The 27,808-nt window shown below is 51.8% G+C and overlaps 2 protein-coding genes and 1 long non-coding RNA gene across 4 annotated transcripts; 1 reads left to right on the forward strand and 2 right to left on the reverse strand.

Moving 5' to 3' along the window:
- IGSF22 (immunoglobulin superfamily member 22) lies at positions 1–21,702 on the forward strand. Its single transcript, XM_055282167.2, has 23 exons — positions 1–217; positions 2,030–2,171; positions 4,231–4,362; positions 4,592–4,728; positions 5,979–6,078; positions 6,161–6,200; positions 6,371–6,548; positions 7,512–7,625; positions 8,151–8,313; positions 9,243–9,515; positions 10,477–10,761; positions 11,547–11,671; positions 11,753–11,894; positions 12,023–12,319; positions 13,762–14,064; positions 15,319–15,492; positions 15,689–15,817; positions 16,459–16,755; positions 17,843–17,931; positions 18,142–18,334; positions 18,918–19,217; positions 19,985–20,314; positions 21,597–21,702. The coding sequence occupies exons 2-23, from the start codon at positions 2,063–2,065 to the stop codon at positions 21,665–21,667; spliced, it is 3,981 nt and encodes a 1,326-aa protein (XP_055138142.1). The 5' UTR covers positions 1–217; positions 2,030–2,062; the 3' UTR covers positions 21,668–21,702.
- Positions 17,035–18,930, reverse strand: LOC134736875 (uncharacterized). The gene is made up of 2 exons (XR_010121297.1): positions 18,738–18,930; positions 17,035–18,414 (listed from the first exon to the last, which is right to left on the reverse strand). It is a non-coding gene; the product is annotated as an uncharacterized lncRNA (long non-coding RNA).
- Positions 19,060–27,482, reverse strand: TMEM86A (transmembrane protein 86A). Of its 2 annotated transcripts, XR_010121294.1 has the most exons (4): positions 27,312–27,447; positions 24,940–25,204; positions 23,843–24,564; positions 19,060–19,111 (listed from the first exon to the last, which is right to left on the reverse strand). XR_010121294.1 is itself a non-coding variant. In XM_055282221.2 (3 exons), exons 1-3 carry the CDS (start codon positions 27,330–27,332, stop codon positions 24,128–24,130), a joined length of 723 nt encoding a protein of 240 aa, XP_055138196.1. In that variant the 5' UTR covers positions 27,333–27,482; the 3' UTR covers positions 23,839–24,127. The 2 variants fall into 2 exon arrangements, 1 of the variants encoding a protein (XP_055138196.1); XM_055282221.2 differs by lacking the exon at positions 19,060–19,111 and having other exon boundaries at positions 23,839–24,564; positions 27,312–27,482.
- Between the last annotated feature and the right edge of the window lie 326 nt (positions 27,483–27,808).

Below are 27,808 nucleotides of genomic sequence, written 5' to 3' on the forward strand. Positions count from 1 at the left end.
AACCAAGCAGTGTGTCATCCAGCTGAGACAGCTGCAGAGCCAGAGTAAGGAATCGCCCCCAGGGGGCCAGACATTTAAGGAGCGGATGACACTGGTAGCCTCACTGTTGGGGCAAAGGAAGAAGGAGACGGGCCACCCTACAGTCCAGGCACTAGCTGAGCCTCTAAAGCCGTGGACACAGCATTCGAGTGTTGGGAGCGACTGGTCAGTGCTGAAGGTAAGGCTCCCCTCCTCCCTCAGGAAGGGGACAAAGCTGACCACCTTCTGAACCCAGAGGGGACTCGGGTAGAGGGCAGGAACAGGAACAGGGGAGTAGTCTCAGAACCCAAAGGTAGAAGCAACCCAGGCAGAGATATATTAGGGGGTGGAGGGAGGGAATAGAGTTTAACCCCTAACTACCTGGTTTAAAGAAGGCTTTGGAGCCCTCTGGGATGCCACTGGACTGGAGTCAAGAACTAGGAGTCTAGTCTGAGTGACCTTGGACAGGTCATTTCTTTCAGACATCAGTTTCCTCAACGAAATAGGACTTTAAAAACTGCAGTGCTGGGCTGGGCACAGTGGCTCATGCCTGTAATCCTAGCACTTTGGGAGGCTGAGGTGGGCGGATCACGAGGTCAGGTATTTGAGACTAGCCTGGCCAACATAGTGAAACCCCATCTGTACTAAAAATACAAAAAACTAGCCAGGTGTGGTGGTGGGCGCCTGCAGTCCCAGCTACTCGGGAGGCTGAGGCAGGAGAATTGCTTGAACCTGGGAGGCAGAGGTTATGGTGAGCCAAGATCGTGCCACTGCACTCCAGCCTGGGCAACAGAGCAAGACTCTGTCTCAAAAAAACAAAACAAAAAAAACCTGCAATGCTGGCCAGATGCGGTGGCTCACACCTATAATCCCGGCACTTTGGGAGGCCAAGGGAGGCGGATCAATTGAGGCTAGGAGTTCGAGACCAGCCTGGCCAACAAGATGAAACTCTGTCTCTACTGAAAACACAAAAATTAGCTGGGCATGGGGGCATGCGCCTGTAAACCCAGCTGCTGGGGACACTGAGGCAGGAGAATTGCTTGAATTTGGGAGGAGGAGGTTGCAGTGAGCTGAGATCGCACAAAAAAACTGCGATGCTCATTAAATAAAACATGGAGGGACATCCATTCGTTGAGAAAACATGGTGCTCTGAACAGGAATGAGGAAACACTATCATCTGGTATGGAAAAAATCTCCAAGACACATTAAATGAAAAAAGAAAGGGTCAGAATAGTGTGTATAATGGGCTACCTTATGTGCTTTTTTAATTAAAAAAAAAAGAGAAGATAACAAGAACATATGAGTTTCCCTATTTGCATGATGGAAGTCTAGAAGGAACCTAGAGACTGGCTACCTATTGCAATGGGGAAGGTTGTAAGATAGACGCAGGAGTGGGAGGGAGCCTTTCCATATGGATTTTTATATTGTTTTATTCTTTAACTGTGATTGAATTACCAGTTCAAAGAAAAATGTAAGAAAAACTAAACCTTTGCCTTTACCATGTCGCAAACACAAGCAGAACTGTAGTGATGTTTTGTCATCTGTTTTAGCATTCCACCAGTGCCGGGGTCCCCAGGGCCCAGGAATAAGAGCCACAGCTTCCTTCTAAGGCCCACTCCAATATGGCTTAGTCAGGAAGTTCTTTCTTAGGTCTGACTGCATTCCCTCCTGATGAAACATCCAGCACTGCCTCCTTAGTGCCATGTAGCTATCAATAGGTATCCTCAACTCCCTCCAGGCCTTACTTGGTTGGCTGGTAAGTCTAAGCCCTATAACCTCTCCCTCTGAGACCTTGGAATAGTTTGGAGTTACTCAGTGAGAGGACAGGCCTATTGGGTCTGGTAACTAACCAGGAAAAGGAAGCTAGGAAATGAAGAAAAGAGAGCTTGACTGCTCTCCTGGCCCTCTCCTGTGTGCTTCCATCTCCTCTTATGTCTGAACAGACACATAACATCTCTGAATCTCCCTCCTACTCCCTGTCTTGTCCTTCATGGCCTCATCCTCTCCCCAGTCTCACAGGTGAGTGCCCACGCCTGCTGTCACCATGACAACCATTCACAGCCAGCAGATGCTGCAGGAGCACGTGTCCATGGAGTTCTCCAGCTCCACCACCCACGTGCAGACCTTCTCCCAGACAACCAAGATCGTGGGAGGCAAGTGGAATGGGGGCAGGGAAGGGATCAGGAAGGGCAGCTATTCTTCCTCCACACCCATCCCTTGGGTAGCCCCAGTTTTGCCACTAATGGGTCCCTCAGGAGCCCACAATACCAACAGCAACCCCCATTCAACGTGTGCTTCTAATCTGGGCTTCGTTAAAGCTTCAGCCAGCTGGATGTTCAACACAGATCAGATCTCCAGGAAAACAGCTTAGAAAAGATCAATCATGTGGATGTGTGTGAATTGCTGAAGGAGATCACAGCCATAGGTGAACAGATTCTATCTCCAAAGGTAGAATTTTAGGCATAGGGGAAATTAGGAAGGTAGCCACCTTATCTACATATCAGTAATGCTGACCCTGCTCCACTTAAGAAATAGGAGACTTGGGGCTACCAGTGGAGAAAGAAGGTGAACACATAAACAAGAAGGTGACCTTAGCTTCCAGGCTTTTAGCCCTCTGGGGGCCAGACTTGGAGGAGGGCAGATCCAAGGGAAAGCTGAGAAATAGTCTCAGAGCTGAACAAAGTGTTTTAGTCATGTCTCTAGTGGAAAGAGATTAAAAGATGGCCAGGAGCCAAGACATTGGATACCCCTTCTCACAGTCATTGCCCCTCCCTCAAAGCCTCAAAGGGATAGAGTCCCTCAAAGTCCTCTGTGCACAGAGGTCAAGGCCAGATAAACACTCTATACCAACCAATACCTCCTGGCCAGTGAGGCAGAGCAAGCGGAACAGCTGGGACTCAAGGCCTATGGTCTAGACCAGAAGTTCCAAACTCAAGTGATTTACAGCAGTGATTCTCTGCTCTGGCTGCACATGAGTCACCTTAGTGCAGGGGGTGTGAGGAGGGCAAAAATATGGCAGTACCTGAGTCTCACCCCAGACCATTCAATCAGGTATTTCTTATAAAGTTCTCCACGGATTATACATGTGCAGCCAAAGCTGTAGACCACTGATCAACAGGGCCCCGGCAGGGAACATACATGTGGGGAAAAGACTGGGGTAAACTAGAGACTGTATATCCCAGCTAAAGGGGCAGCCACTAGTCACCTCCCACTGACTGTTGCCATATGGGAATACAAGTTTAGCGTTGAGAATCCAGAAATCTGAATTTTTATGTGAAATCTTTCTATTTCAGATGTAGGGCTACTTTTTTGTTTAAACATTTTGGAGGTCACATAAAAGACATCTGCAGGCCAGGTGTCCACTGCACTCTGCCTGTTTGAGACCTCTTGTTACTATTTAAAAGCAGGCCATGAGAGCTTCTTAACACACTTTTCCTCCTCTGTCAGATTAGTGGGATAATAAAGGCACCTACTTCAGTGGGATGCTGTGAAGATGGAATAAAATCATCTCTGATATGTGCCTAGCACAGTTCCTGACTCAAGGAAAGTGTTCCATGATTCAGAGCAATTGTTGTGAATTGATAACTCACCAGCCAAGAAGACTGTCTGTAGTTTTATACTGCAAAAAGTTTTTTTTTTGTTTTCCAAATATAAAATTATATTTCCACATTGAAGATGTGCTTTCAGATAAGGATATTCCCACATATAGCTCCACTGGAGTGGGAATGTGTCCTGTCCCTCACTCAAGAACCACTACTCCCAAGGCAATGAATGCTGAATCCACAGAATGGCAGGGAGAAAATCTAGAGCAGAGCTCAGCCAAGCTACAGACCTCCCAGGCAGAAGCAGGCCTAGCCCCTCTTAATGCTACTGGGGGACCAGGACTTCCAGGAGAGAAGGCTAAGAGACCAAGAAAATTCCAAAAGGGAAGCCTCCTTTAAAAACAAAAATTAGGACTCAGGGCTGTGGCCCCATAAAGGTAATGGACCACTGAGGTGTGGGAAAGGAGTTCGCCTCCCCTAGTGGTTGAAACTTGCCATAACACAAAGGCCCATCGACCCACCGTTTCTCCCCATGTAGCTGGTCCTGCTCCCACTTCCCTAAATGCCCTTGGTTCCCATGCTCCAGCGTCCCCTCAAGAAAGCTCAGTCCTCCCATCGCGAGCTGGGCTTCTACCTGGAGCCCATTCTGACCTCTCGCCTGCCCCCACAGAGGAGGTCGTGAGGAGGAAGTCCTCGAGCATAGTGGAGTTCTTCAGCTTAGTGACCCGGAGCTCAAACATTCCTGCGGGCGACAGCGTCCCTGAGTTCGTGGAGAAGCCTCAACCGGTCACCGCGCCCGAGGGTGTGTTGCTGCTTGTGGCTCCCTGGGTCCCCAATGCTTCGCTTTCTAATCGAGTGCCCCCACCCTCCGTCCCACCCCAACGACCTCCAATGCTAAACCCTGGCAGAGCCTGGCCGAGGGTTCCTCCCCTGCCCGGGGCCAGGCCCAGGAGTCTGGGAGGAGGCAGAGAGCCGGCAGAGGCTCTAGCCTGGTGGCTAAGAGGCGAAAACGCGTCCTGTGCTCATCGCAGGGGACAAAGCCGTGTTCCGAGCCCGGGTGCAGGGGAACCCCAAACCCCACATCTCCTGGAAGAGGGAGAGCGGCATCCCCATCAAGGAGTCCGCCAAGATATTCTACGACAGCATTAACAAGGAACACGTGCTGAAGGTGCGGGGGCCGAGCCCGAGTCCAGTTACCGAGAAGGCCAGAGGCAGGGACCCCCAGGGCGGGCCGCCAGTCTTCTCACCGATGAGAGCCTTAACGGCGGCCCGAGAACTGGGCAGTGGAAAAAGCAGCTGTCATTGCCCAAGAGGGGCGGCAGGATAAAAGAGGCCGAGTCAGGAACCGGGATATTGCCAGAAAGAGCAGAGGACCCAAAGTACCCCCGGGGCAGAGCAGAGCAGGGGCAGAGCCAGAACGTGGCGGGGCGGGGCCCAATGGAAGCGAAGGGGCGTGTCCACAAGGCGAGTGAGCCAAAAGGAATGCGGGACCAAGACAGTGGGCGTAGCCATGGAGGGCGGGGCCATTGTGGGTGGGGAGGTGCCGGAGGGACTGGTCGTAGAGTAGGGGTGAGGGTCAGGGGCTCTGGGCTCTTCAGCTGAACCCTCCCCAAGGACCGACCATCCTTAGGTCTAACCAGCTTCTGGATCACTTTCTGAGAGCTGGGCCTACCCAGCTGCAAACCCTGGCTCCAGGCCCTTCGAGGAAAGGGAGGGATGGGTCACTGGGAGATCTAGGCCTATAATTACTTCTGGTCCTATAATCACTCGGGTCCTGACCCGATTTCCAGTTGTGAAAGGCAAAGGGCCTCCTTTTTTCCCCACAGACAGAAGTAGTCTCCTCCCAAACGCCCATCATCACTGGACCCTAAGCCCCCCACAGCACACACGAGCTGCCCCAGGTCCCCCTACTGGCCACCTCTTACACAAGCTCATTCATTCAGCAGACACTTTCTGAGAGCCTTGGCTTCTGAGAGCCTAGCAGGCTTCTGCAAGCACCATGCAGAGGGCACCAAGTCAGCCTTACTCACCACTGTTCCTTCTGGGGCTCAGCCCAGTGCCTGGTACAGAGGAGTAAATTGTATTAAATGAAGTCTCAGCCAGATGATGCCAGAAACTGCAGATAGAGTTACAAGGCAGGGGAAGTCCTGCCTTCTGGAAGCTCACAGCCAAGGGGGAAAGTCTGATGGAGAAGCAGGCGGTTTTATTGCTATGGAATCAGGCTACAAACATGCATACTCACACTGCCTACTAGCTGGTACCTCCAAATCATACAAGCTGCTTAATCCTCCACACATATACCCAACAGTCAGCTCCTATTGTCCCCTAAAAAAAAAAAAAGGCCTCCTTCCTTATCTCACAGAAAGTCTCCCTGTGGTTCCTTTTCCTTCCCCCACTAATGGCCGGACTTTGATCCAGATGGAGCCACTGACCTTGGATGACTCTGACAACTACAAGTGCATTGCAAGCAATGACCATGCAGATGCCATCTATACCGTATCTCTGCAGGTAACAGAAGGTGAGTTGGCCCCTTCCTCTTGGCCGTTCTTCTTAGGGACCAGACTCCCCCTGTCTGAACCTGTCCCTCTGTCTATCCTTAGGTCAAGAGAAAATGGACTTCAAAAAGATGCTGAAGAAGAGGTGAGGCTGGCAGGTCCTTCTGCCCAAGATACTGTCTCCTCATCCAGGCTGAAGCCTCTCAAAGGCCTCTCAACAGGGCCTGAGTCCCAAGAATCCATGGAGTAGGGAGGGGTTTCTCAAGGTTGGGAGAGGCCTTGTGTACAAGCTTAGTCCCTTCCTCCTTCTCCTAGGGCACCCCCTGTTCCCAAGAAGAAGCAGAAGAAGGTGGCAAATGAGAAAGAGATGCTGGAGATTTTGTCCAAAGTGCCCAAGAAAGACTTTGAGAAGGTCTGCATGGAGTATGGTTTCACTGACTTTCGGGGGCTGCTCAGGAAGCTCAAAGAGATGAAGAAGAAAGTAGAGGTAGAGGTAAGTACCCTGCAGAGAGCAGGCGCCTGCAGACTAGGGGCAGGGCCTCACCCAAAGTGCTAGTGCCTGTGTATTTCTCAGCAAGAAGGTCTCCCCAATTCTGCACACACATACTCAGAGGCGTACTTTCTACTGTGAAAGCAGCAAGGGAGCACAAGTCACCTTCCTTCTACTTCTGTCTTCACCACTCCCAAACATACTTGCATGGACTTTGGAGTCAGATAGACCTAGATTCAAATCCCAGTTCTAGGCTGGGTGCAGTGGCTCACACCTGTAATCCCAGCACTCTGGGAGGCCAAGGTGGGTGGATCACCTGAGGTCAGGAGTTTGAGACCAGCCTGGCCAACATGATGAAACCCTGTCTCTACTAAAAAAAAAAGAAAAACGCTGGGTGTGGTGGCACACAACTGTAATGCCAGCTACTTGGGAGGCTGAAACAGGAGAATTGCTTGAACCCAGGAGGTGGAGGTTGCTGTGAGCCAAGATCACGCCATTGCATTCCAGCCTGGGTGACAGAGCAAGACTCCGTCTCAAAAAAAACAAACAAATCCCAGTTGTACTGCCTTATTAGCTGTGTGAACTTGGGCATCTCTCTGAGCTTCAGTTTCCTCATCTACAAAATGAAAATTATACTTCCTTCTTTCATTTGTTTTTGTGTTGTTGCTGTCATTCATTGGTTCACTCAACCAACTCATTAAGCCTCTACACTGGAATTAGGGAATCTATATAATGGGCCCAGGTACATAGTGACTATTCCATGAATGATGGTTTTTTACTCATCTCCCATTAATATTCCTCTCCTCCTAAATCTTTCAATTGGTCAGTGGAGCACTGCAGGTTGTTATCTAATGAGCCTAGTCATTTCTCCCCACATGCTTAAGAGTTTCTCCAGGATTGAGGACACAGTCTGGGCAGGCTTTGGGTACCACTGACACTCGTCATTTTATTATCATAATCTCTCAGGCCATCCGGATTCTGAAGCCCCTGGAAGACAAAGAGACCAAGGTTGACACCACAGTGGTCTTTGACTGCATAATGGAACTAAAAGACCCCAATGTCAAGATGATATGGATCAAGGTGGGGGATGCCTAGCCAGGGTCCACCTTGGCAATATCTCTTCCTCTCTATCCCCTTCTCTCACTATCCATAAGCCATAGCCTGTCTTCCATCCCATCAAGAGGATGCCTCCTGGTATGGTTGAAAGAGGCTGGAATTGGGCTCTACTCTTAACTGTTTCACCACTTTGTTGTGTGAAGTAAGACAGTCACATTCCTCTCTCTATGCCTCAGTCTACCCATCTTTAAATTGAAAGGCTAGATTAGACAGTCTTGAAGGTCACTGAAGATCTGTGCCTCTAAGGAAAAGCATCTAATGAACTCATGCATATTAAGAGCTCGGGCCTGTGAGGAGGCCTGTGGGGAGGCAGGGATCTTGGAGCCCACCAAACCAGATGATGAGGCTATAGAGATCATAGGGACCTCTGTGTGTCTTTAGAGGGTTGGACATGCACCCTCCAGCTTAGGCTGGTGCTGGGGAATGGAGACCTCTGGAAGACTCCTCCTAAAGCCCTTCATCAGCTTTCCTACCTGTTCCATGAGGCAGGGTACTGAGCCACTGAGGATCCAGTACTCCCTGGGCAAGTACGATGTGAAGCAGATGGGCACCAAGTACATGCTGGTCATTAGCAACGTGAACATGAACGATGCTGGCATCTACAGCCTGTCCGTGGGCGATAAGCGGATGAGTGCAGAGCTCACAGTGCTGGGTATGAGTGGGGGCATGCAAGGGCACAAGGAGGACATGTCGGGTTGGAAGAGAGGAATGGCCAGGGTTGGGGTCTGTGGGGATATTGAAGAGAGGACTATGGGACTATGCAAGAAAGGATTGTGTGGGGATGGGAGTCAATGGAGGGAGGAAGCATCAGATGTAAGGGAGAGGACTATGAGATAATAAGTGCCTTGGGGCTGTGTAGCATAGTGATTAAGAACATAGACTCTAGGCCAGGCGTGGTGGCTCATACCTGTAATCCCAGCACTTTGGGAGGCTGAGGCGGGAGAACCGCTTGACACCAAAAGTTCAAGACCAACCTGGGCAATATAGTGAAACCCCGTCTCTGCAAAAATAAATAAATAATTGGCCAGGTACGGTGGCACACACCTGTAGTCCTAGCTACCCGGCAGGCTGAGGCTGTAGTGAGCCATGATCCTGCACTGCACTTTAGCCTGGGTGATGAAGCAAGACCCTGTCTCAAAAAATAAGTTAAAAAAAAGAACACAGACTCTGGAGCTAAACGACTAGAGTTCAAATCCCACTTTCTGCCACTTAGGAGCTATGTGATTTAGGTCAAGTTATTTAACTTCTCTTTGATTCAGTTTCCCCATCTACAAAATGGGGAATAATAGAATCTACCTATGTGATAGTTGGATGAATTAATATGGCTAGAATGGTGCCTGGAACATATCTAAAACCACATTAGTGCTTTTAAAATTGCTTTTACCATTACTGGGGAGAAGACCACATGAACATCATAGGAGGGGACTCCAGGCGAGAAGGGCTCGAAAACAAAACCAAAGGAAGGGTGCTTTCCCCCAGGCATGGGCTACAGGAGGCCAGTGACATGTGAGTGCCCTCTTCACCATTCCACCCCTCAGGAGGGACCAGCCCAATGACTACCACTCCTACTGTTTGCTGCAGATGAGCCACTGAAGTTCCTGGGAGAGATGAAGCCTGTGAAGGTGACAGAGCGCCAGACAGCTGTGTTTGAGATCCGCCTCTCTAAGAGAGAGCCCAACTTTGTGTGGAAATTCAATGGGAAAGAGCTGAAGAGGGATGACAAGTATGAAATCACGGTGTCTGAAGATGGTCTGACGCACACGCTTAAGATTAAGGATGCCAGACTCAGTGACAGCGGCGAGTTCTCTGCTGAGGCGGGGAACCTGGCGCAAAAGGCCCAGCTCACTATTGACCGTGAGTGGTTGGGCAAGAGCCTAAGGGGTGGGCTTTATGGCACAGCAACCTCCATGCAGGTAGTCATCATTTATATATCCATCTATCCATCCATCTCCTCTTTGCAAAGCCCTGTGATAGCTACTGGAAAGATAGGGGGATCTCCTCTCTGTTAACCCCTAGTCTAGTAGCAGAGGCAGGTATGAAAATGAAATTAGAATAGCAGTTATTATTCCAAGAGTGAAGACACACTGGGGTCTTATTATCGGCTGTGAGATCGTGGACCAAGAAAGTATTAGTCTATGTCTCTAATGTCATATATTACAGCACATCTGTGTCACCCTTGTCTACTTACATTCTGCTATCACAACTACTTTGGGAATTCGCAAGTAATGTAGGTACACCAATGAGCATGTCACATATCTGAACCGCACCTGGAATCTATATCACATGGAATCATCATTGCTGTGACGGAGGGAGACACAGGGGCTGTAGAAGACCAAAGAAAAGGCATCACCTGGCAACATCAGAAATGATATAATGAAATGATGTCCGAGCTTTACCAAGAACTAAAAGGAGTTCCACTTTCAAAGAATGAGGCAGAGTAGAGAACATCCCCAGCAGAGGTAATAGCATGTATAAACGTCCAGACGTTAGAAAGACAATGCAGGTGTGGTTGGAGCTCCAAGGGGGCATTAGAAATATTGAGCTCTGTAAAAGTTCTCACCCCATTTTACATACGAGGAAACTGAGGCTCAGAGAGCTAAATGAGTTGTATATAGTCAACTAGCAAGTCAAGGCCAGAGCTGAGACTCTCCCTGTCAGGTACTTCTGTGAGTCACATATTGCACACAAACACATTCAACATCACAAGTTCTTGTGTTTTCTGGGGCCAGAAAGAGGGACAGGGCTTATGGCTCTATAGCTGCAGAAAAAAGATGTCGTGGTTTGGGAGCAGGCCCAAGTGTCTGTCTGTCCATAGGCATCCCCATCAAGTTTGTGAGCAACCTCAAAAATGTACGTGTGAAAGAGAGGAGTCGCGCATGCCTGGAGTGTGAGCTGACATCCAAGGATGTGACACTGCGCTGGAAGAAGGATGGGCAGCTGCTGATGCATGGCACTAAGTACAGCATGAACCATGAGGGCAAGCGAGCAGAGCTGATCATTGAGGATGCACAGCTCAGTGATGGCGGCGAGTACACTGTGGTGGCCATGCAGGATGGAGACCCTACTGAATACTACAGTACTGCCATCGTCACTGTGGAGGGTATTACCCGCCCTATCAATCCCCACTGACCAATCCCCCTGACACTGGTATTCCCTTACAGTGGACATCAATTGCCCCCCTCCCACTAACTCCAACCCTCCCATAGACCATGACCAACTTGTGTCTCCCCGCTCTGATGACCCTCACTTCCTAAATTCTGACCATCTCCGATCTCTCATGCCCTGAACATTTATACCTCCTAGACACTGATCACTCCCCATCTTCCAGACTCTATCCCAAATTTCCTGACTTCATCCTTCACTTTGAGACTCTAACCATCCCCAGCAACCCTGATATCCCAGACGTCTTGATCCTGGCCATCTCCTACTACCTAACCATAAACGACTTTCCACAGACCCTGGCTACCCTCAACCCCCAATGACCTTATGTATCCCACAGTCTAGCATAACCACAACTAAACATCCCAACTCCAGTAACCACCTGCATCTTCACCATCTATTTCCCTCTTCAACCCAGCATCCTAAGTCCCTGCTGACCACCCTCCATTAATCAATCCCCATTAGCCATCTCCCAGTTTTCCTGGTCACCATTTCCCAAGCCACTGACCTTTCCCCATCCCCCTCCCACCTGTTGCTCCAGTTCCCCCTACTGAGCACCCCCCAATCACCTATTGACCACATTGGCAAGCCACCTGCTCATCATAAATTATTTTGATTGATGCAGCACCCCTGACCAGTCCCATGACCATCGCCACCAGGCCTTTTCCCGGAAGTCCCTCCCACCCCAACATCCTGAGCCAGTCCCTTGCCCACCTTTCTCCCCAGAGCGTCTGGCCACAGTGAAGAGTGGGATGTCCGACGTGCACGCAGCCACTGGGAGCCCGGCAGAGTTGTGTGTAGTGCTGAATGACGAGAAGGTGGAGGGTGTGTGGCTGAAGGATGGCAAGGAGGTCTGAAGGAGGGGCCAGGGAAGGGGGTGAAGGAGGTAGACCTAGCCTATGCTCACACTCACACCCACCCCTGGCCCCCAGATCACGGACTTGCCGGGCGTGCAGATTGTGAAGCAGGGTGCAGTGCACAAGCTCATCTTTCCCAGTATGGGCCCTGAGCACGAGGGCAAGTACACATTCCGGGCCAAGGGCGCGGAAAGTGAAGCCTCTGTATTCATCGCAGGTATGGATCTGCCCAAGGTAGGCAAAGCTCAACAATGCCTGGCCCACCTACAAGCTCATGGCTTCTCCCCCACCTCATGGGCTCCTCCATGCCAATGCTCAAGCCTTCCCTGCCGCCCCGCCCCACAGATCCTCCTACCATCGACCCGTCAGTACTGGAGGCACTGGCCGCACACCCCATCACCGTGAAGGTAGGCCACACGGCCCATATCAAGGTCCCCTTCCGGGGAAAACCGCTGCCCAAAGTGACATGGTACAAGGATGGCATGGAAGTGACGGAGGAGGAACGCGTGTCCATGGAGCGTGGGGAAGACCAGGCACTGCTCACCATCTCCAACTGTGTGCGTGAAGACAGCGGCCTCATCCTGCTCAAGCTCAAGAATGACTACGGCTCAGCCACGGCCACTCTGCACCTTAGTGTGCTGGGTAAGGGCAGGGCCGGTCTGGGCTGGGCTGAGCTGAGGGCATCTGCTGCCCAGACTCAGGGCAGAAGGCAGACTGAGGAAGAGGTCAGAGTTGAAGTTTGGGCTGGGAATGGGCCTAGAAGGCTGGCTTTTCAGCCAGAAGCCCGCTTTCTAACTTCCCAGCTAGCTCTTGGCTGAGTGAACTTCCCTAAGCCTCAGCTTCTTACCTGGAACAGGGTGATTTTTTTTCTAGTATCCATTTCTAGTGAATTTAAAGTGCACAGCTAAGAACGCAGGACATAATATACTTTCAGATGTTACTTAAGTATTGTTATTGACTTGAAGAGGAAAACTTAATAGGAAGTAAGGTGGGAATGAGGTGAAAGAGAGGTGGAATTGGCCAAACATGGTGGCTCACACCTATAATCCCAGCACTTTGGGGGTCCAAGGCAGGTGGATCACTTAAGGTCAGGAGTTCGAGACTAGCCTGGCCAACATGGCGAAACCTGGTCTCTACTAAAAATACAAAAATTAGCCGAGCATAGTGGCACACACCTGTAATTCCAGCTACTTGGGAGACTAAGGCACAGGAATCGCTTGAACCTGGGAGGCAGAGGTTGCAGTGAGCCAGGATCAGACCACTGCACTCCAGCCTGGGCAACAGAGCAAGACTCTGTTACCAAAAAAAGAAAAAAAAAAGAAACAACAACAAAAAAGAGGTGGGATTTAGGGATGGAGGCGAGGTTGATTGGAAAGAGTAGTGAGTTTGAAAGTGAAACAGGGTGAGGTGGGAGGTCAGATAGAGCTGGAGATAAAATAAGGTGGGAAAGATGGAATGGGGATTGGGAATGGGATTTGGGATTTGTCTGAACATGAGGATATAAGGAAAGAGATGAGGAGCTGGCCTGAATGTACTTATATTCAACACGCCACATACACACCATCACCACCTCCTCTACCTGCATTTCCATCAAGCTGTGGGATGGGAAAGTTTGAGTTTCAATTCAATTCAGCAGCAAGTCTGAGCACCTCCTCTGTGTTCTCACTGCTGGGTACACAGAGATGAAGTATGCCCAGCAGTTCCTCAATCCAAAAGGGGTGAAACTGGTAGACAGACTGTAATTATAACATAAGGTAAACAGTGGTACTAGAAAGTACTGGTGTTCTCAAAGCTCAGAAGAGGGGGAGAACGTGTTTGGAAGAGGACAGGGAGATCAGCTAAGGGCAGGGGCCCCTAAGGTCTCTAGTCTACCCATTGCTAGGCAGATGGGAAACTCAGGGGGGCAAGGATCAAACTCTGGGCAAGTCTTAGAAGGAGGGATGATGGACACAGGGAGGGGCAAAGGATCCAAAAAGCTCCAAATCCAGCTATACCCTAGTCTGGGCAGACCTTTGGTGAGTGGGAGGAGGCTCTTCTGATCCTTTGTTCCAAAGCCCCATTCTGAAGCTGTTCTCTGTCCCCAGACCGTCCGAAGCCTCCACAGGGCCAGGTGGAGTTCCTGGAGCTCTCAGGTAGTTGCGTGCACATGAAGTGGAAGGCCCCAAAGGACAACGGTGGACGACCTGTGACACAGTTCATAGTGGAACGGAGGGCAGTTGGCAAGAAGTCCTGGATTAAGATAGGCGAGGTGGACGGCAAAGTCACCAACTTCTCCACCAACAAGGTGGAAGAGGGAAAAGCCTACCAGTTCCGTATCCTGGCAGTCAATTCAGAAGGTGTGAGTGACCCACTGGAGACGGAAGAAGTGTTTGCAGGAAATCCCATAGGTCGGTGAGATAGCCTGGTGCTCAGTGGGGAACCCGAGGGTCAGCATGGGGACCTTAAGCCAGGGAGGAACACTGATCTGTGGGGAATTCCACAGGAACATCTCTCTAGCTGTCTTATGAGACAGACTGATTCCAGAGTAAAAACAGAACATCATTTTGGGCAGGAATTGTCAACTTTGTCCAGTCATATCACATGCACAACACACTCCCATGGGTATACCCAGGACGTGCACAACTTCGGGGAACTGACTCCACTTCTTTCTCCATCTCAGAAGTCATCCCAGAATCCAAGTGAGCATGATGTTGCTTTAGGGATAACCTTGGAACCACTCTGACTTTTTCCCCACAGAAAATCCTTGACAACATTGGCATTTTAATTATAATTGCAGGCTGGGCACAGTGGTGCACACCTCTAATCCTAGCACTTTGGGAGGCCAAGGTGGGCGGATGACCTGAGGTCAGGAGTTCAAGACCAGCCTGGCCAACATGGTGAAACCCTATCTCTACTAAAAATACAAAAATTAACTGGGTGTGGTGGCGGGCTCCTGTAATCCTGGCTACTCGGGAGGGTGAGGCAAGAGAATTGCTTGAACCCGGGAGGCAGAGGTTGCAGTGAGCCGAGATCAGGCCACTGCACTCCAGCCTGGGCAATAGAGTGAGACTTCGTCTCAAAAATAATAATATTATTATTACTGCAAATTAATTACTTGCTATACCTTTCCCAACTGATCTCCAAATCTCCATGTCAGGACAGTAGATTGCGAATGATGGGATTGGGGGTCACACTGTGGGAAAGTTTAAGTCACTGATTCTCAACGTTGGCTACATTAGAATCACTTGGTTTCTTTAATAATGCTAATAATACTTGCCATTCACACCAGGCATAGAATATGGGTAGGCAGGACCCAGACACTAGTTGTTGTTAGTGGGTCTTTTTTTGTTTTGTTTTCATTCTTGTTTTTACTTCCCACTTGATGTTAATGTGCAAGCAAAGTTAAGAATCATTTGTGCCAGGCCTTGTGGCTCATGCCTGTAATCTCAGCACTTTGGAAGGCCGAGACAGGAGGATCACGTGAGCCCAAGAGTTCAAGATCATCCTGGGCAACAGAGTGAGACCTTGTCTCTAAAAAAGGAAAAAGAAAAAAGAATCATGGTTTGAGTTTATTTAAGCAGGCAAGGCAGAAGTCAGCATGAGGTAGGCAACTATCTACATGCTCCCGCTCCTAACCTTTGCACTCTCTCTGTCCCCCACAGAGCCTCCTGGTTTTGCCTCCCAGCCTCAAGTGACTGATGTGACTAAAGAGGCCGTGACCATCACGTGGAATGCCCCTACCCAGGATGGGGGAGCCCCAGTGCTCGGCTACATTGTAGAACGAAGGAAGAAAGGCAGTAACCTGTGGGTGCCAGTCAACAAGGACCCCATCCAGGGTGAGGTCCTTGGAACAGAGGCCCAGGAGTGACCAAAGGAAGTCTTGCTGAGTGGACCCATTAACCACTGACACAGTCCCTCCTCCAACTCTTCTGGAAGTTTTAACATCCCTTGACCTCCTCTTCTACGTCTCTCATTCTTGTTCTCACCCCATGGATGCCTCTGGCCTCACGACCCCTCATCTTCCCATTTCAGGCACCAAGTGCACTGTGGATGGTCTCCTGGAGGACACAGAATATGAATTCCGAGTTATAGCTGTAAATAAGGCAGGCCCTGGACAGCCCAGTGTGCCATCCAGCTCAGTAGTGGCCAAGGATCCTGTTAGTGAGTATGGGGCTGCCAGGTCCTGACACATAATGGAATTAGCCCATTCAAAGTAGAGAAAGAATTTCTTCCCTGGGAAAGTATGACACGAGGTATCACAGTCTCTACACTCTGCAAACTGCCAGCCTCATAGAGGGACAAGATTCACACGCCAGAGAAAGCCAGCAAATAAAGATTGAGAGTCAGGGACAGTGAGGAGGTGGGGTGCAAAAACGTTTTTTAAATTTCATGTATTTCTAGTTAGGTGAGGTAGGAGGGGCATGCTGAGGGTTGAGTAAGGTGTGAGGTAGATGGTTGGAGGGTGTTGCATTTAGGAAGCAAGGTGAAGGTACTGCCTGGAAGTGGATGTGGTGGAGGTGGTTGGGTTAAAGGCTGGGGTTTTGAATATGGAAGCTTTGAATATGTGGGGTATGTTGAATTTAACGGATATTGAGTTTAAGGATGAAAGTGTTAAAACAGTAAGATAACTGAATTTTATTTGGAGGTTGAGTGTATAAGGTTAGGTACTGAGGGTGTTAACTAAGGGATCTGGAGCTAGAAATAGTGAAAGATGGGGTTCAGGAGTATTGAGTATGGAAAGTGGGCACAGCATTTAGTGGAGATGAGTTGGAGGGGCTGACTACATGTCTGTTCTACCCCAGAACCCCCAGGCCTGGTCCAGGACCTGCATGTATCTGATTCCTCCAACTCCAGCATTTCCCTGGCCTGGCGGGAGCCTGCAGAGGGAGACCCACCCTCTGGCTACATCCTTGAGATGAGGGCTGAAGACACAAAGGAGTGGTCCAAGTGCACAAAGATCCCCATCTCAGGCACCTGCTACACAGTGGGAGGACTCACCGAGAGGCAGAAATACTTCTTCCGAATCCGGGCTGTGAATGAGGCTGGGGTTGGGGAGCCTGTGGAGCTAGACGAGGGGGTCCGTGCCATGCCACCACCAGGTGAGGACACAGAGGGGGCTGGGGATTCATGCCCAACATCGTACCTCCAAACCTTCTCCTCTGGGGCCTCATCCCACAGGAAAATTGGATGATGCTATGATTATGACAAAGTCATCCATAGTTGTTGTGCCTGGACAAAGTTAGGGGTAACTTCAGGGGCACCTCCACTAAAGCAATCATTGTGTGCCAAATAGCATCCACTGTGTGTCAAAGTGTAACCACCCAATGGGTTCTTCTTGCGCGTTGTACACGCAAAACCAGTTCACTGAGACCACAGCATTGCAACAAAGAGTTTAATGGACACAAGGCCAGCCATGCTGTATGGGAGACGGAGTTATTACCCAAATCAACTCCCCGAAAATTCAGAGCCCAGGAAGCCTGCTTCTGAGTGGGGCCACAGGACTTGTGGGGTGGAGGGTCAGCAGGTCCAGGTGGAGCCATCAGTCATCAGAAATGCAAAAACCTGAAAAGACATCTCAACGACCAATCTTAGGTTCTACAATAGTGATGTTATTTGCAGGAGCAGCTGGGGAGTTGCAAATCTTGTGACCTCTGGAATAATGACTGATAATCTTTTATGTCTACACCTTAGCAGAATTCAGGCTCCTCACATCCTCCTAACCTGGTGGCCTTTCATTAGCTTCGCAAAGGTGATCTAGTTTGGGGGAAGGACTCTTATCATCTAAACTATAAACTGTCTCTCCCAACATTAGCTTGGTCTGAAACCAGGAATGATTAAGGGCAGTTTGGAGGTTAAAGGCAAGATGCGGGTTGGTTAGATCAGATCTCGTTCACTGTCATAATTTTCTCGCTGTTATAATTGTTGCAATGGCAATTTCAAAAGAAGGTGTTAGGGATATAGAAACAAGACACAGGACTTGCCTTCCAGCGTCTTGCATACTAGTAGAACGAGACAGATGAGAAAACAAATAAATGCTTCACAGTGTTGCAGGGCAGCTAGATGTCTGTATGGCCTGTAGTGGGGGCATAAAAGAGGAGAGGTTGGGAAGGCTCTCATGAGGAGGCTTTAAGCCGAGTCTTCTTGAAAGAGAGATCCATGCCTCCACCTCTGTCTCCTCCATCTCAGCTGCACCCAAGTTTGACCTCAGTGCCCGGCTGAAGAGTCACATGGTGGTTCGCGCTGGGACAGCCCTCTGCATCCATGCAGCCTTCTCCGTGAGTTGGCCCTGACCCTGACCCCCATACGCTCTCCACATAACCAAGATGGCTATTGTAGCCATCACAGTCTCTGACTCTGACTGTGACTCTGCCCCTCACCAGACCCCTAGAGCGACAGCCTGGCAGGAAACTCCTCGACAACGGAGGAAGGCCTGCCCCCAAATATCATCTGCGTGACCAATTGTGCCATCTCCTGTCACTACTCAGGGCTCACCACCACCTGACGTGATCTGGCAGAAAGATGGCGTTCCCACCAAGGGCCGAGAAACAATTACCAAGAGCAAAAACCACTCCCAGTTCCTCATTAATAGCACCAAGCGCTCTGACTCAGGGGTGTACCGAATCTTGCTTCAGAATGAGTTTGGAGAAGCACACTATGACATCCATGTGCGCGTGGCAGGTATGGAGAGAAGGCAGAGGCCTCCAGGACTTATCCCTGTACACTTTCCAAAGTACAGCTCCCCGGTGCTGCTTGAGTTCCTACCACAGAAAAGTCATGCCTTAGGGCCATGAAGATTTCTTTGACACCACAGAGCAAGACTTTATCATACAGAGTATGGTCGGCAGAGACAGTAGAAATGGGTGGAGGGGCAGGAGGGACAAATGGAGATGAATCCATTAAAAATTGGGGTGACCGCTTAAAGAGAGCTGGAAGCTTTAAAATAAAGCTCTAAACCCCCAAGGAAGGAATGGATTCATTTTTACTGGCTACATGCCAGCCTCTTTACCCACTATTTCTATGAAATAGTCATCGTTAGCTCTATTTTGCAATCGAGGAAAGAAGTCTCAGATAAGTGACTTACCCCAGGTCACAAGGCTAGTAAATGGCAGAGCAGACTTCAGAAATAGTTTTCCGACTCCAAGACACCAGCTGCCTGAGACTTGTCCCATCTTATCGTCCATCGGACTTGGCAGATGGCTGGGGTGGGGACACAATACTTCAGGTCCCCCGAGGTCGCTGACAGATCTTCTGACTCTTCCAGATTTCCCTCGGCCCCCCACAAACCTACGGTTGTTTGAGGAAGTCCCCAACACAGTGACTCTGACCTGGAACCACAGCCCAGATGTGCAAGAGGACGGTGAGGCTCACTACGTCATCATGAAGCGGGATGCAAGCACCGCCACCTGGTACACGGCAGCCGAGCGTGTCTTCAGCAACAAGTACACAGTGACGGGGCTGCTCCCAGGCAGAAAGTACTACTTCAGAGTCGTGGCTCGGAATGAAATCGGTGACAGTGAGCCACTTGACTCCAAGGACACCTGGCTCATCAATAAGGACCAGAGTGAGTCTGGGACTTGCAGTTAGGGTTAAGTCTGGGTGCCCTGATGGTGGGGATGACATAAGGGTCCCAAAGGGTACCCAAGAGGCAAGATAAAATCTGAAAACCATTGAGATAGAACGGTTAATACCTGGGACGCTGCGGAGAGAAGGAAATATTGGCTTTCTTCGGGGTACTTAGGAGTGAGACTAAAGTGGAGGTGGGGAGGTACCTTTGGGGGCGGAGACGACGGTGGAGGGGCTGCGGAGGGACTGAGAGCGCAGACGCGTTCTGCTCTGAGGGGAGGGTCTAACGGGGCTGAGAACAGGGGAGGGCTCTAGGGAGCCGGGAGGATGTCTGGGATCCCTGGAGGCTAGGGGTTAAGGGTGGGGGCCGCGTCGGGAAACTCGAACTGAGGAGCTAAAGGGGTAAGAGGGGAGACTGTGGACGCTGATATGACGTAGGGGAAGCTTGGAGGCGGGGTTAAAGGCTGGGAATAACCGGGTCCAGGAAGCTGGCGCTGGAATGACATCTCGGCCCCAGGGGTGCGGGAAAGCGTGATTTGGGTGGCAGAACCCTGGAGTGGCTGGGGACGGGGCTGGGGGGTCGGGGGGTGCCTGGGGGCGGGTGCGGAGCCCTTAGGAACCAGTGTAACATTGGGCCCCCAGAGTTGGTGGCGCTGGGAATCTGGCCTAGGTCCTCGGGGTTCCGTGTAAGCTGAGCTGTAAGACGTGGGTGGTGGGTGGGGGCCTTGGGGCGCGCTCACGGTCCGCCCCGCCCCGCCCGCGCAGTCCAGGACCTGAGCGCCAAGCTCAAGCCCTACGAGAAGAAGGACTGGCGCCACGCGCCGCGCTTCGTGACGCCCCTCAAGCCACACACGGTGCTCCGCGGCCAGGACTGCACCATGACCTGTGCCTTCCTTGGGAACCCGCGGCCCACAGTGACCCTCTACAAGGGCGACGTCAACATCACGGCCAACTCCAAGTTCTGGTACAACTCCACCAGCGGCGTGTGCACCCTCGTCATCCCCACCTGCACGCTCAAGGACAGCGGCGATTACAGCGTGCTGGTGGAGAACGAGCTGGGCAAGGACCGCAGCAGCTGCACGCTCACCGTCTATGGTGAGGGCGCCGCGGGGTCCGGCCTCGAGGAGGGGGAGAGGCGCAAAAGGCTGGTCTTGTGGGCCACTGGTCAACTCTTTATTTGGCTGGCACCGTTTTTTAATCTGACTACCAACAGGTGGTGCAAACATTCTTAACTGGCCACAGTTCTTACCACTCTCCCATCCTTTCGATGTCATTTGTTATACGCCTGGCCCCTGCAGACATGAGAGTTCTCAATCCCTAGATAAGATGTGGTTTGCAACTCTTGGTGAGTCTAGACCTGCCTTCAAAAAAAAAAAGATACTGGTGATCAGGACTCAGCCAGACTCACCAATCACGATCTCTCTGACACGGTTCTGGAAATAACCTATATGTTTACAAAATTTTGCGGGTGATTCTGATGTGCAATCAAAATTAAAACTGGTCTAGGATAAAGACAGGTGGGGGGCACAAACAAGGGGAGGAGCGAAGGGAACTCTCCCTTTTGTACATGCATGCCATGTTTCTACTCGTGTGCACACATGGGGGAAGCATTTTATTCCTTCCCAGCCTACTGTCTTCATAGGCACACAGCTAGCAGCGTGAACTCTAAATGCAAAGCTGGCCTGCCTTGCTTTCTGTTGCTTAAATTTCCCCCAGCTTTCCTCTCATGATAAAATCCCAAACCAACAAGGTTTCCCCCTCCCCCACCTCTCATCTCACCTTCTGCTACTCCTGAACCTTCCATGACACTCCATTGCTGTGGTCTCCATGGTTACAGACCTTTTTTATCCAGTTATAGATACCTTTCTTTGGGTAAAGGACCTTGTCCTGTTGCTTTGTCTCTCGAGTGCTTAGCTAAGTGTCTGGCACTGAGACAATATCTCCAGAGAGGCCGCTGAGCTGTGTAAAAGAACTAGGCCAGGGATGGCACTGTGGGTGCTATCCAGCTTTCATTCCACAGCTAAAGAGATCCCTGATAACTCAACTCTGGTTGTAAGCACAGCATGTGGACCCAGGGCCCTGGCTCTGCCACTGACCAGCCATGTGACCTTAGCAAGCTACCTCATTGGGCCTATTTTCTCATCTTCTTTATAGGACTATGAGGCTTAAATGAGACAGTACAGAACTGCCTGGCACAATGTCTGGCAAATATTAAGTGCTAGATAAATGGCAGCTTTTGCCCCTTCACACTCTGCCAACCCAAGATTAAGGGTCCCAGGGTCCAGCTCCTGGTTTCCTGCATAGGAAGTCTAGCAGTTTGGAATTTCCCTGGTCCCCAGCATCATTAATATAACGAATACTTCCTTTGCTCTTTCAGACAAAGATGATAAGTCAATTGTAGCATCCATCACCGAGAGTCTGCAGAAGAAATCAAAGCACCTTATGTGAGCTCCAGCCAAGCCCAGGCATGAGGCGACTGTTATGATGTGGAGTTTCTTGGCCTGCATGGCCCGGTGTAGGAAGCCCAGTTTGCTCTCTGGTGTTTGTCAGTGTAAACATTCAGTGAAGGGATGGGGCAATAAACTAAACTCATCCTTTCCTGTTCCTGAGGGTGGTATACAGCAGGGACCAAGGGGATGCATGTGACTGCATGATAGGGAATCCCAGACCTGGACCCCTGAAAGCCTAGTCCAAACCCACCCACAAGGCAGTGACCAGCCTCCTTGTGACTGGGCCTGGTCTTCCCTTCCACTCCTCTACATCCACATGGCACCTTCCCCCTCCCCTCAGAGCTTGGGGGCAAGTCCTGCTGACTTCATCCTTCTCCCCATCCTGCTTCCTCCCATTTCTCCACACTAGGTAGGTCTGTGTTCAGAGTTCTGAAGTTTGAAAGGATCAAGATCTTCCCTCTTTAGTGTCCAGGGTTCAGAGCTAGAAGGGATTGATCAGCCAGCTCACTAAGTTTCAAACTTACAGTTTTCAGTGGAATCCTTCCAAAACAAAACAAAACAAAACAAAAAAACACAACCTAAGAAGCCACTGGACTTGAAATAAGGAGAGGAGGTCTTTGAGCCTACCTTCTCTCATTATTCCTTCACTAGCCCCTTACCAGGAATCTCTGTAAAAACTAATTTGGAAATCACTGATTCATCCAACCACCCATGAGACTTGAGTCTCCTAAATCACATCCCCACAAATGTGCAACACCTCTACTGATGGCATATCCACCACCACCCAAGGCTTCCCTTTCTACTTGTGGGTTAGGGCATTGTCTGTTAAGTTACAAATGCTCCTGGAGCAGAGTGATGCATTATTCTGCCAGGGCTTTACAACTAATGAATGAATCAGCCAATCTAATCCCATTGCTCCCAGCTGTTCAACTAAGCCCAGAGTCCAAGATGAGGGAGATGCTTGAAGGGAATCTAGATCATTTCGAAGGAAGAAGCAGGTCTCAAGTGGGGAGGGGAGGAGGTGGGCAGCAATAGATGACACTGGGTAACTAAAGGTCACCAAGGGTGCTGGGCACCTGTGCACAGGGGAGTACATCAAGGACAAATTTGGACAGTGGCAAATACCACTCATCCCCCATCCTCCTAAACCACATCCTCACCCACACCAGGGAAGTGAGACACACTCCAACCAGCACAGTGTCACCAGAGCCAGGTAGCCAGCTTAGCACCAAGATGCATTGCCCAGGACTGTGACTAGGCTGTGAGGACAGCCAGAGCCTCTGGCACCATGCCCTCACACCCTCTCCAAGATAGGCATGTGCCACACAGGCCCACAAGCAGGGCAGCCAGTGGCTCTTGATTTTTATTTTTTTTCACATGGGCAGCAGAAGATGGAGTTGTCCCATCCTTGCTCTCCTTGCATTGAATGTGCCTTAGGTCTTAAAACCCCAGAGTGTCATTGGAGCCCCCTCCTCTTGCTCCTAGTGTAGGAGGGGCAAGGAGGAAAGCACTGTGAGTATGTGTGTTGGAGGGGAGGGGTCCCAGCTCCCTGAGCCAGGCTCAGCACCCCTCAGCAGCTCCCTGGGGCCCTCTCTGAGACCTTTGACAGACAGCAGGACAGAAACATATAGCAGAGAAAGACATAGGCAGACTAGGAGACAGGCTACACACACACACACACACACACACACACACACAAGCTGGCCCCTTCCTTTGGCATGGTTCACCCTAGCCCTGGGGATAGGATCTAAAGGTGGTGTATGGGACCTGAGCTTTGGGCTTGCCTGAGAGAGAGATGGGGCCACTTGAATTCTTGAGACCCCAAGCTCCGAGACCAAAGAAGTTCTCTCTCCTGCCTAACCTGGACCCACACCTCTTCACATCCCCACCCACCACTTAGAGACTGAGATTGTTCAAGTAACAAGGATAGAAGAGGGAAAAGAAAGGGAGGCTCCACTCTCATCCAGTCTTCCCAACTAGGGGCCTGCGAAAGGGACTCCTGGGTCTGAGTCTTCTCAGCACAGATTCTCCCGTTTCCCTCAACTTTGTGCAGATGAAAAAGGGGAGGAGTGGGTAAACTCAGCACTGCCATTGGTCCTAGGCATAACACATGGAGTCAGACTCTTCCACCTGGTAGGGGGAGGGGGGACGTCAAGAAGCTGAGCACCATCACCTTCCAGGGGGGTTTTGAAAGTCCTGATAGGGTAGAGGTGGGGAGATGGCTACTTCTGGCTCCAGTCAGGTATTAGGCTGGCTCTTTTAGCTCTCAGCATTGTCCTGGACCACGAGTTCTGCTAGGGAGATCCTTTTCCAGCCTCCCTACTCGAACTTGCAAATTCCTCAGGCAGTGCCTGCTGCCCCAGGCTGGCACTGCAGCCATCCTGATCCAGCTCCTGCAGGTTCCCAGGATCTGGGCCCCAGCCCCAGGAGGAGAGAGGGGTGACCAGACCCTGGCACCTCAGTTGGCCTTGGTCAGTCTGTAGTGTTCCACAGGCTCCCGGCTTTCGACAGCTGACAGGGCGACGAGCATCTGGGCCGCATAGTAGGTGGACATGATAAGCGCCCGAGAGTAGGGCACAGGAAAACAGAATTTGTTGAGGGCAATGGTCAGGTCTGAGATGATAAAGAAGAGCGCACCACTGCCAGCTGCCAGCTCTGTCCAGCGCCAGTCTGCCCTGGCCAGCCGCAGCCCTGCCATAGCTCGCCAGCCCATGAAGCCGATAAGGGCCACATAGACCCCCACCAGGTAGATGAAGGCACCTGAGAGGCATGGGTAGAGGAGGGCATAGCACAGGCCCGACAGCACTGCCATCACCAGACCTGTCCGAAGAGCCAGTGGCCGCATGCCAAAGGCTGAGGCGTAGAACATGTGGGTCACAGCAAACATCAGCAGACCTGGGGGTAAGAGGGGCAAAGGCAGCTGAGGGCAAGCTTGATGAAGAATGAGTAACAGGATGGGGGTAGGGATGGAGGTGGGGATGGAGTGGAGTGTTTGGGATAACCCAGCAGCTTTGCTTTGGGATAACAGGGGTAGGAAGATCTAAAGTTAAAGACCACCACCCCAGTCCCCTGAAGGACTCTGGAACTGATCACTAGTTCCCCTGCGAGGTCATCCCCTAACAAGTACCCTCACAGTCCCTGGCCTCAGAAACCCTCAGGCTCCCCATACTCTGGTTCAAGAACTCCCTCTTCCAAATCTTTGCCTACAGCCCAGGACCCTCTATCCCCTAGCCTCAGGACTCCTCCCAGGCAACTACTATGGCCACTGACCATGCACGAAGTATCCTTGATCCTGCCAGATGAGGAAGGCGTCACCTACAGCAGAGAAGACAAGCCCCACAAAGATGCGGGTGGCACTAGGGTGGGCCAGCAGGAATCCCAGGCCATGGGCCAGAAGGAAGAGCCAGAGGCAGAAGATGGGCAGGCACTTGATGAGGGTGCTGACCCACGATGGGCTAGATGAAGGCAGCCAGAGCACAAAATACACGCAGGTGGCCTTGAAGAATGGCACCAGTTTGGGTCCTTCACTCTTCACCTGGAGGACACAGGACAAGGGCAGCACTCAGAACTTGGGGGCTTAAAGTCAGCACCCTCAGCCTAGGCATCCACCCCAGAGACACTCCCACCCATACCCCCACCTCACTTCCACCCGCAACCTGAGAAGACTGACACAGAGAAACCCAGCCTGGCCTGCCTCTACCAGCCAGCAGGTTGTGGCCAAACCCATTACTGCCCTGAGGCTCAATACATTAGGAGGGGGAAGGGCTCCACTGTCCTTGCTATCTGCCTCCACTCTTGGCCCTGGGGCTGGGCCGGAATCGTCACTCACTGGGCAGCAAACAGACTTTGGAATAAGGTCCCTTCTGCAGCCTAGTGTGCTTCTCCCTTCCTGCCCCCTCCTTCTCCCTCCTCAGGGCCCCTTTAGCCCCCCTCTCTGCCAGCAACAGCCCCCAGCTGTCTGGAATGGAGTGAAGTCAGTGGGAAACCACAGAGACGCCCTGACTGGCCAACTCGTGATCCTCAGCATGGGGCCAGGGCGCAGCCTTAGGGCCCTGGCAACACCAGGTGTGTGCCAGGAATGTGGGAAGGCAGGCAATGCCAACCACCTCAGCCACCACAGCCTCTCTCCTCCTCAACCAGTCTGTTCCTCAGCCTCCACTCCACCTGCCCCAGCCTGAAGGTGGCATCAAGGGCAAGGAGAGCTATGCTAGGGATGCTGGCTAGACAAATGGACCCGTGAGTTGGGAGCAAGAAAACTGTCCTTCAAACACCAAAGATTTCAAGAATGGGGGGAAGGGAGGGTGTGTGTCAGTCAGCCTCATTTCCCAGAGAACAAGAGCAACTCAAGCCACACCAGAGAGAGGCAGGAAGGGGGGGAGGGGTTCTCCCAGCTTCTGATCTGGAGCCAGCAGACAGGCTGGGAGATGGGGAACTAAGAGGGGGAAGTTAGAGCAGCTGACTTGGTCTCAGCCGGATTAGCAGAGGGCAGCTAAAGAAAGGTTGTACCCAAGGCCACTGCAGGCAGAGTCCAAGCTGGGGGAGGGGGCTGCAGCGATGTTCTGAATCTGTGATCCTTGAAACTCCTTTCCTTGGGCTGCTAACAGATCCCTTGAGGGTGATATGGAGCAGCTGGGGTTCCCTGTACACCCACACTCTGCCCAAAGTGATTTGTCTCTAGCTAGGTGAGCTGTCCAGCACAGGACTTGGGAAACACTCACTCCCAGACGACCAGGTACCTAAGGACTGATCAGACACTGTGATGAAGAGGATTGGGAAGAGGCAGATGGGTGGTTCCAGGGTCCAAGCCTTTCCTTGTTCTGCCAGAGGTAAGAGCAGTGAGAAGAAATGACTTCCACTTTCCATGGAAATTAAGGCTGGTCAGGGTAGGGGCATGGTCAGAGGAGGAGGCTGGAGGGGATGCCCAGGCCCACAATGCCCAGTAACCACCTGCCAGCCCCTGGGAGCATTGACCTCCGCTCCATGGCCTCTCCCAGCCTCATATTTTCTAGAAGGAGATACCAGCAGTAGCTAGAGAGACCCTGACAGTTATAGGGAACCCAGTAGTAGAATAAGGAGGATGGGGAGACGAAACAAAAGGTTCGAGTTGAGAAAGGCTGAAAAGCAGGGGATGTCATAGAGAATGCCCCCTTTTCCCCCAGCGCGTTATCAGCGCTCCTTAGACTCAGGGGCATCCGCCAACTTGTTTACAAAATGAGGAAGGTTAGGAAACAAACTTGGGACGGCTTTCCCAGGAGGTCCCTGTCATCCTCCCAGCACCCCCCGCCCCCACGCCTCCCTGTGGTCCGCCTACGCGGAACTCGGCGGCCGGCAGCGGTCCACTCCCTCTCCCGGGCCCCGACCCCGCCGACCCGCGCCAAATACATGGAGATCAACAAAGTCACGCTTCCGAGTCACGTGGCCAGTGTTTTCCTCCCTCCGCGGGCGGGCTGGGGGCGCGCGAGGAGGGGCGCCGCGAGTCTGAGGAGCCAGGGGCCGTGACAGCGCCCACCTCCCGCCGGGGGAATCCGGCCGCCGCGGGACCCCCCGCCCCGCCTCGGCCGCTAGCAGCTCGCCGAAGTCCGGTGGCCAGGCCGGTGGGCTCCAGCCGCGCCGGGCACTGACTCGCTCGCTCGCTCACTCACCACAGTGACCGGGGACACCATGGCGGCGGCGGCGGCGGCTGGTACCCCGCTCCGGGCTGCAGCGGCCAGGACGCGCCCACGGCCAGGTGAGCCGGCGACGATTCTACAAAGTCGGGAGGGACGGACAATACCTCCCCAGCGCCCGGCGCCCGGGTTCTGTCAGCTAGCCCCGTGACGTCACCGCGGCCAGGGCCAATGAGCGGGCGGGAGCCGGGGGGGCGGGGCCCGGCTGGCGGCGCCGGCCAGGCCCCCGGCTGCTGCTCGGAGAAAGGAGGCATCTCCCAGGGGTCAGAAGGCGGGGACCCCCCAGGCCCCGCCCCCTTGGGAGGCCGTGCCAAGGCGTCCACGGAACGTGAACGTGACCGTGACCCCGGTGGCTGGGTGAGGACTGAGCTTGGCTCAGAGACAAACACATTGCTGTCCTGGACGCACAACCACATACATTTTCTCATAACCCAGGAGCAAAAGGCAAAGACAGATTCCCTGAAGCCTTTAAA

Source organism: Symphalangus syndactylus, chromosome 6 (assembly GCF_028878055.3).
Source record: "Symphalangus syndactylus isolate Jambi chromosome 6, NHGRI_mSymSyn1-v2.1_pri, whole genome shotgun sequence".
Taxonomy (NCBI): Eukaryota; Metazoa; Chordata; class Mammalia; order Primates; family Hylobatidae; genus Symphalangus; species Symphalangus syndactylus.

Coding starts and splice junctions, on each gene's coding strand:
- IGSF22 (XM_055282167.2), top strand. CDS start 2,063: ATGACAACCATTCACAGCCAGCAGATGCTGCAGGAGCACGTGTCCATG. Junction 6,549..7,511: donor AGAAGAAAGTAGAGGTAGAG/GTAAGTACCCTG, acceptor ATAATCTCTCAG/GCCATCCGGATTCTGAAGCC. Junction 14,065..15,318: donor GTTTGCAGGAAATCCCATAG/GTCGGTGAGATA, acceptor TGTCCCCCACAG/AGCCTCCTGGTTTTGCCTCC.
- TMEM86A (XM_055282221.2), bottom strand. CDS start 27,332: ATGGTGTCCCCGGTCACTGTG. Junction 25,205..27,311: donor TGGTGTCCCCGGTCACTGTG/GTGAGTGAGCGA, acceptor TGTGTCCTCCAG/GTGAAGAGTGAAGGACCCAA. Junction 24,565..24,939: donor TCAAGGATACTTCGTGCATG/GTCAGTGGCCAT, acceptor TCTTACCCCCAG/GTCTGCTGATGTTTGCTGTG.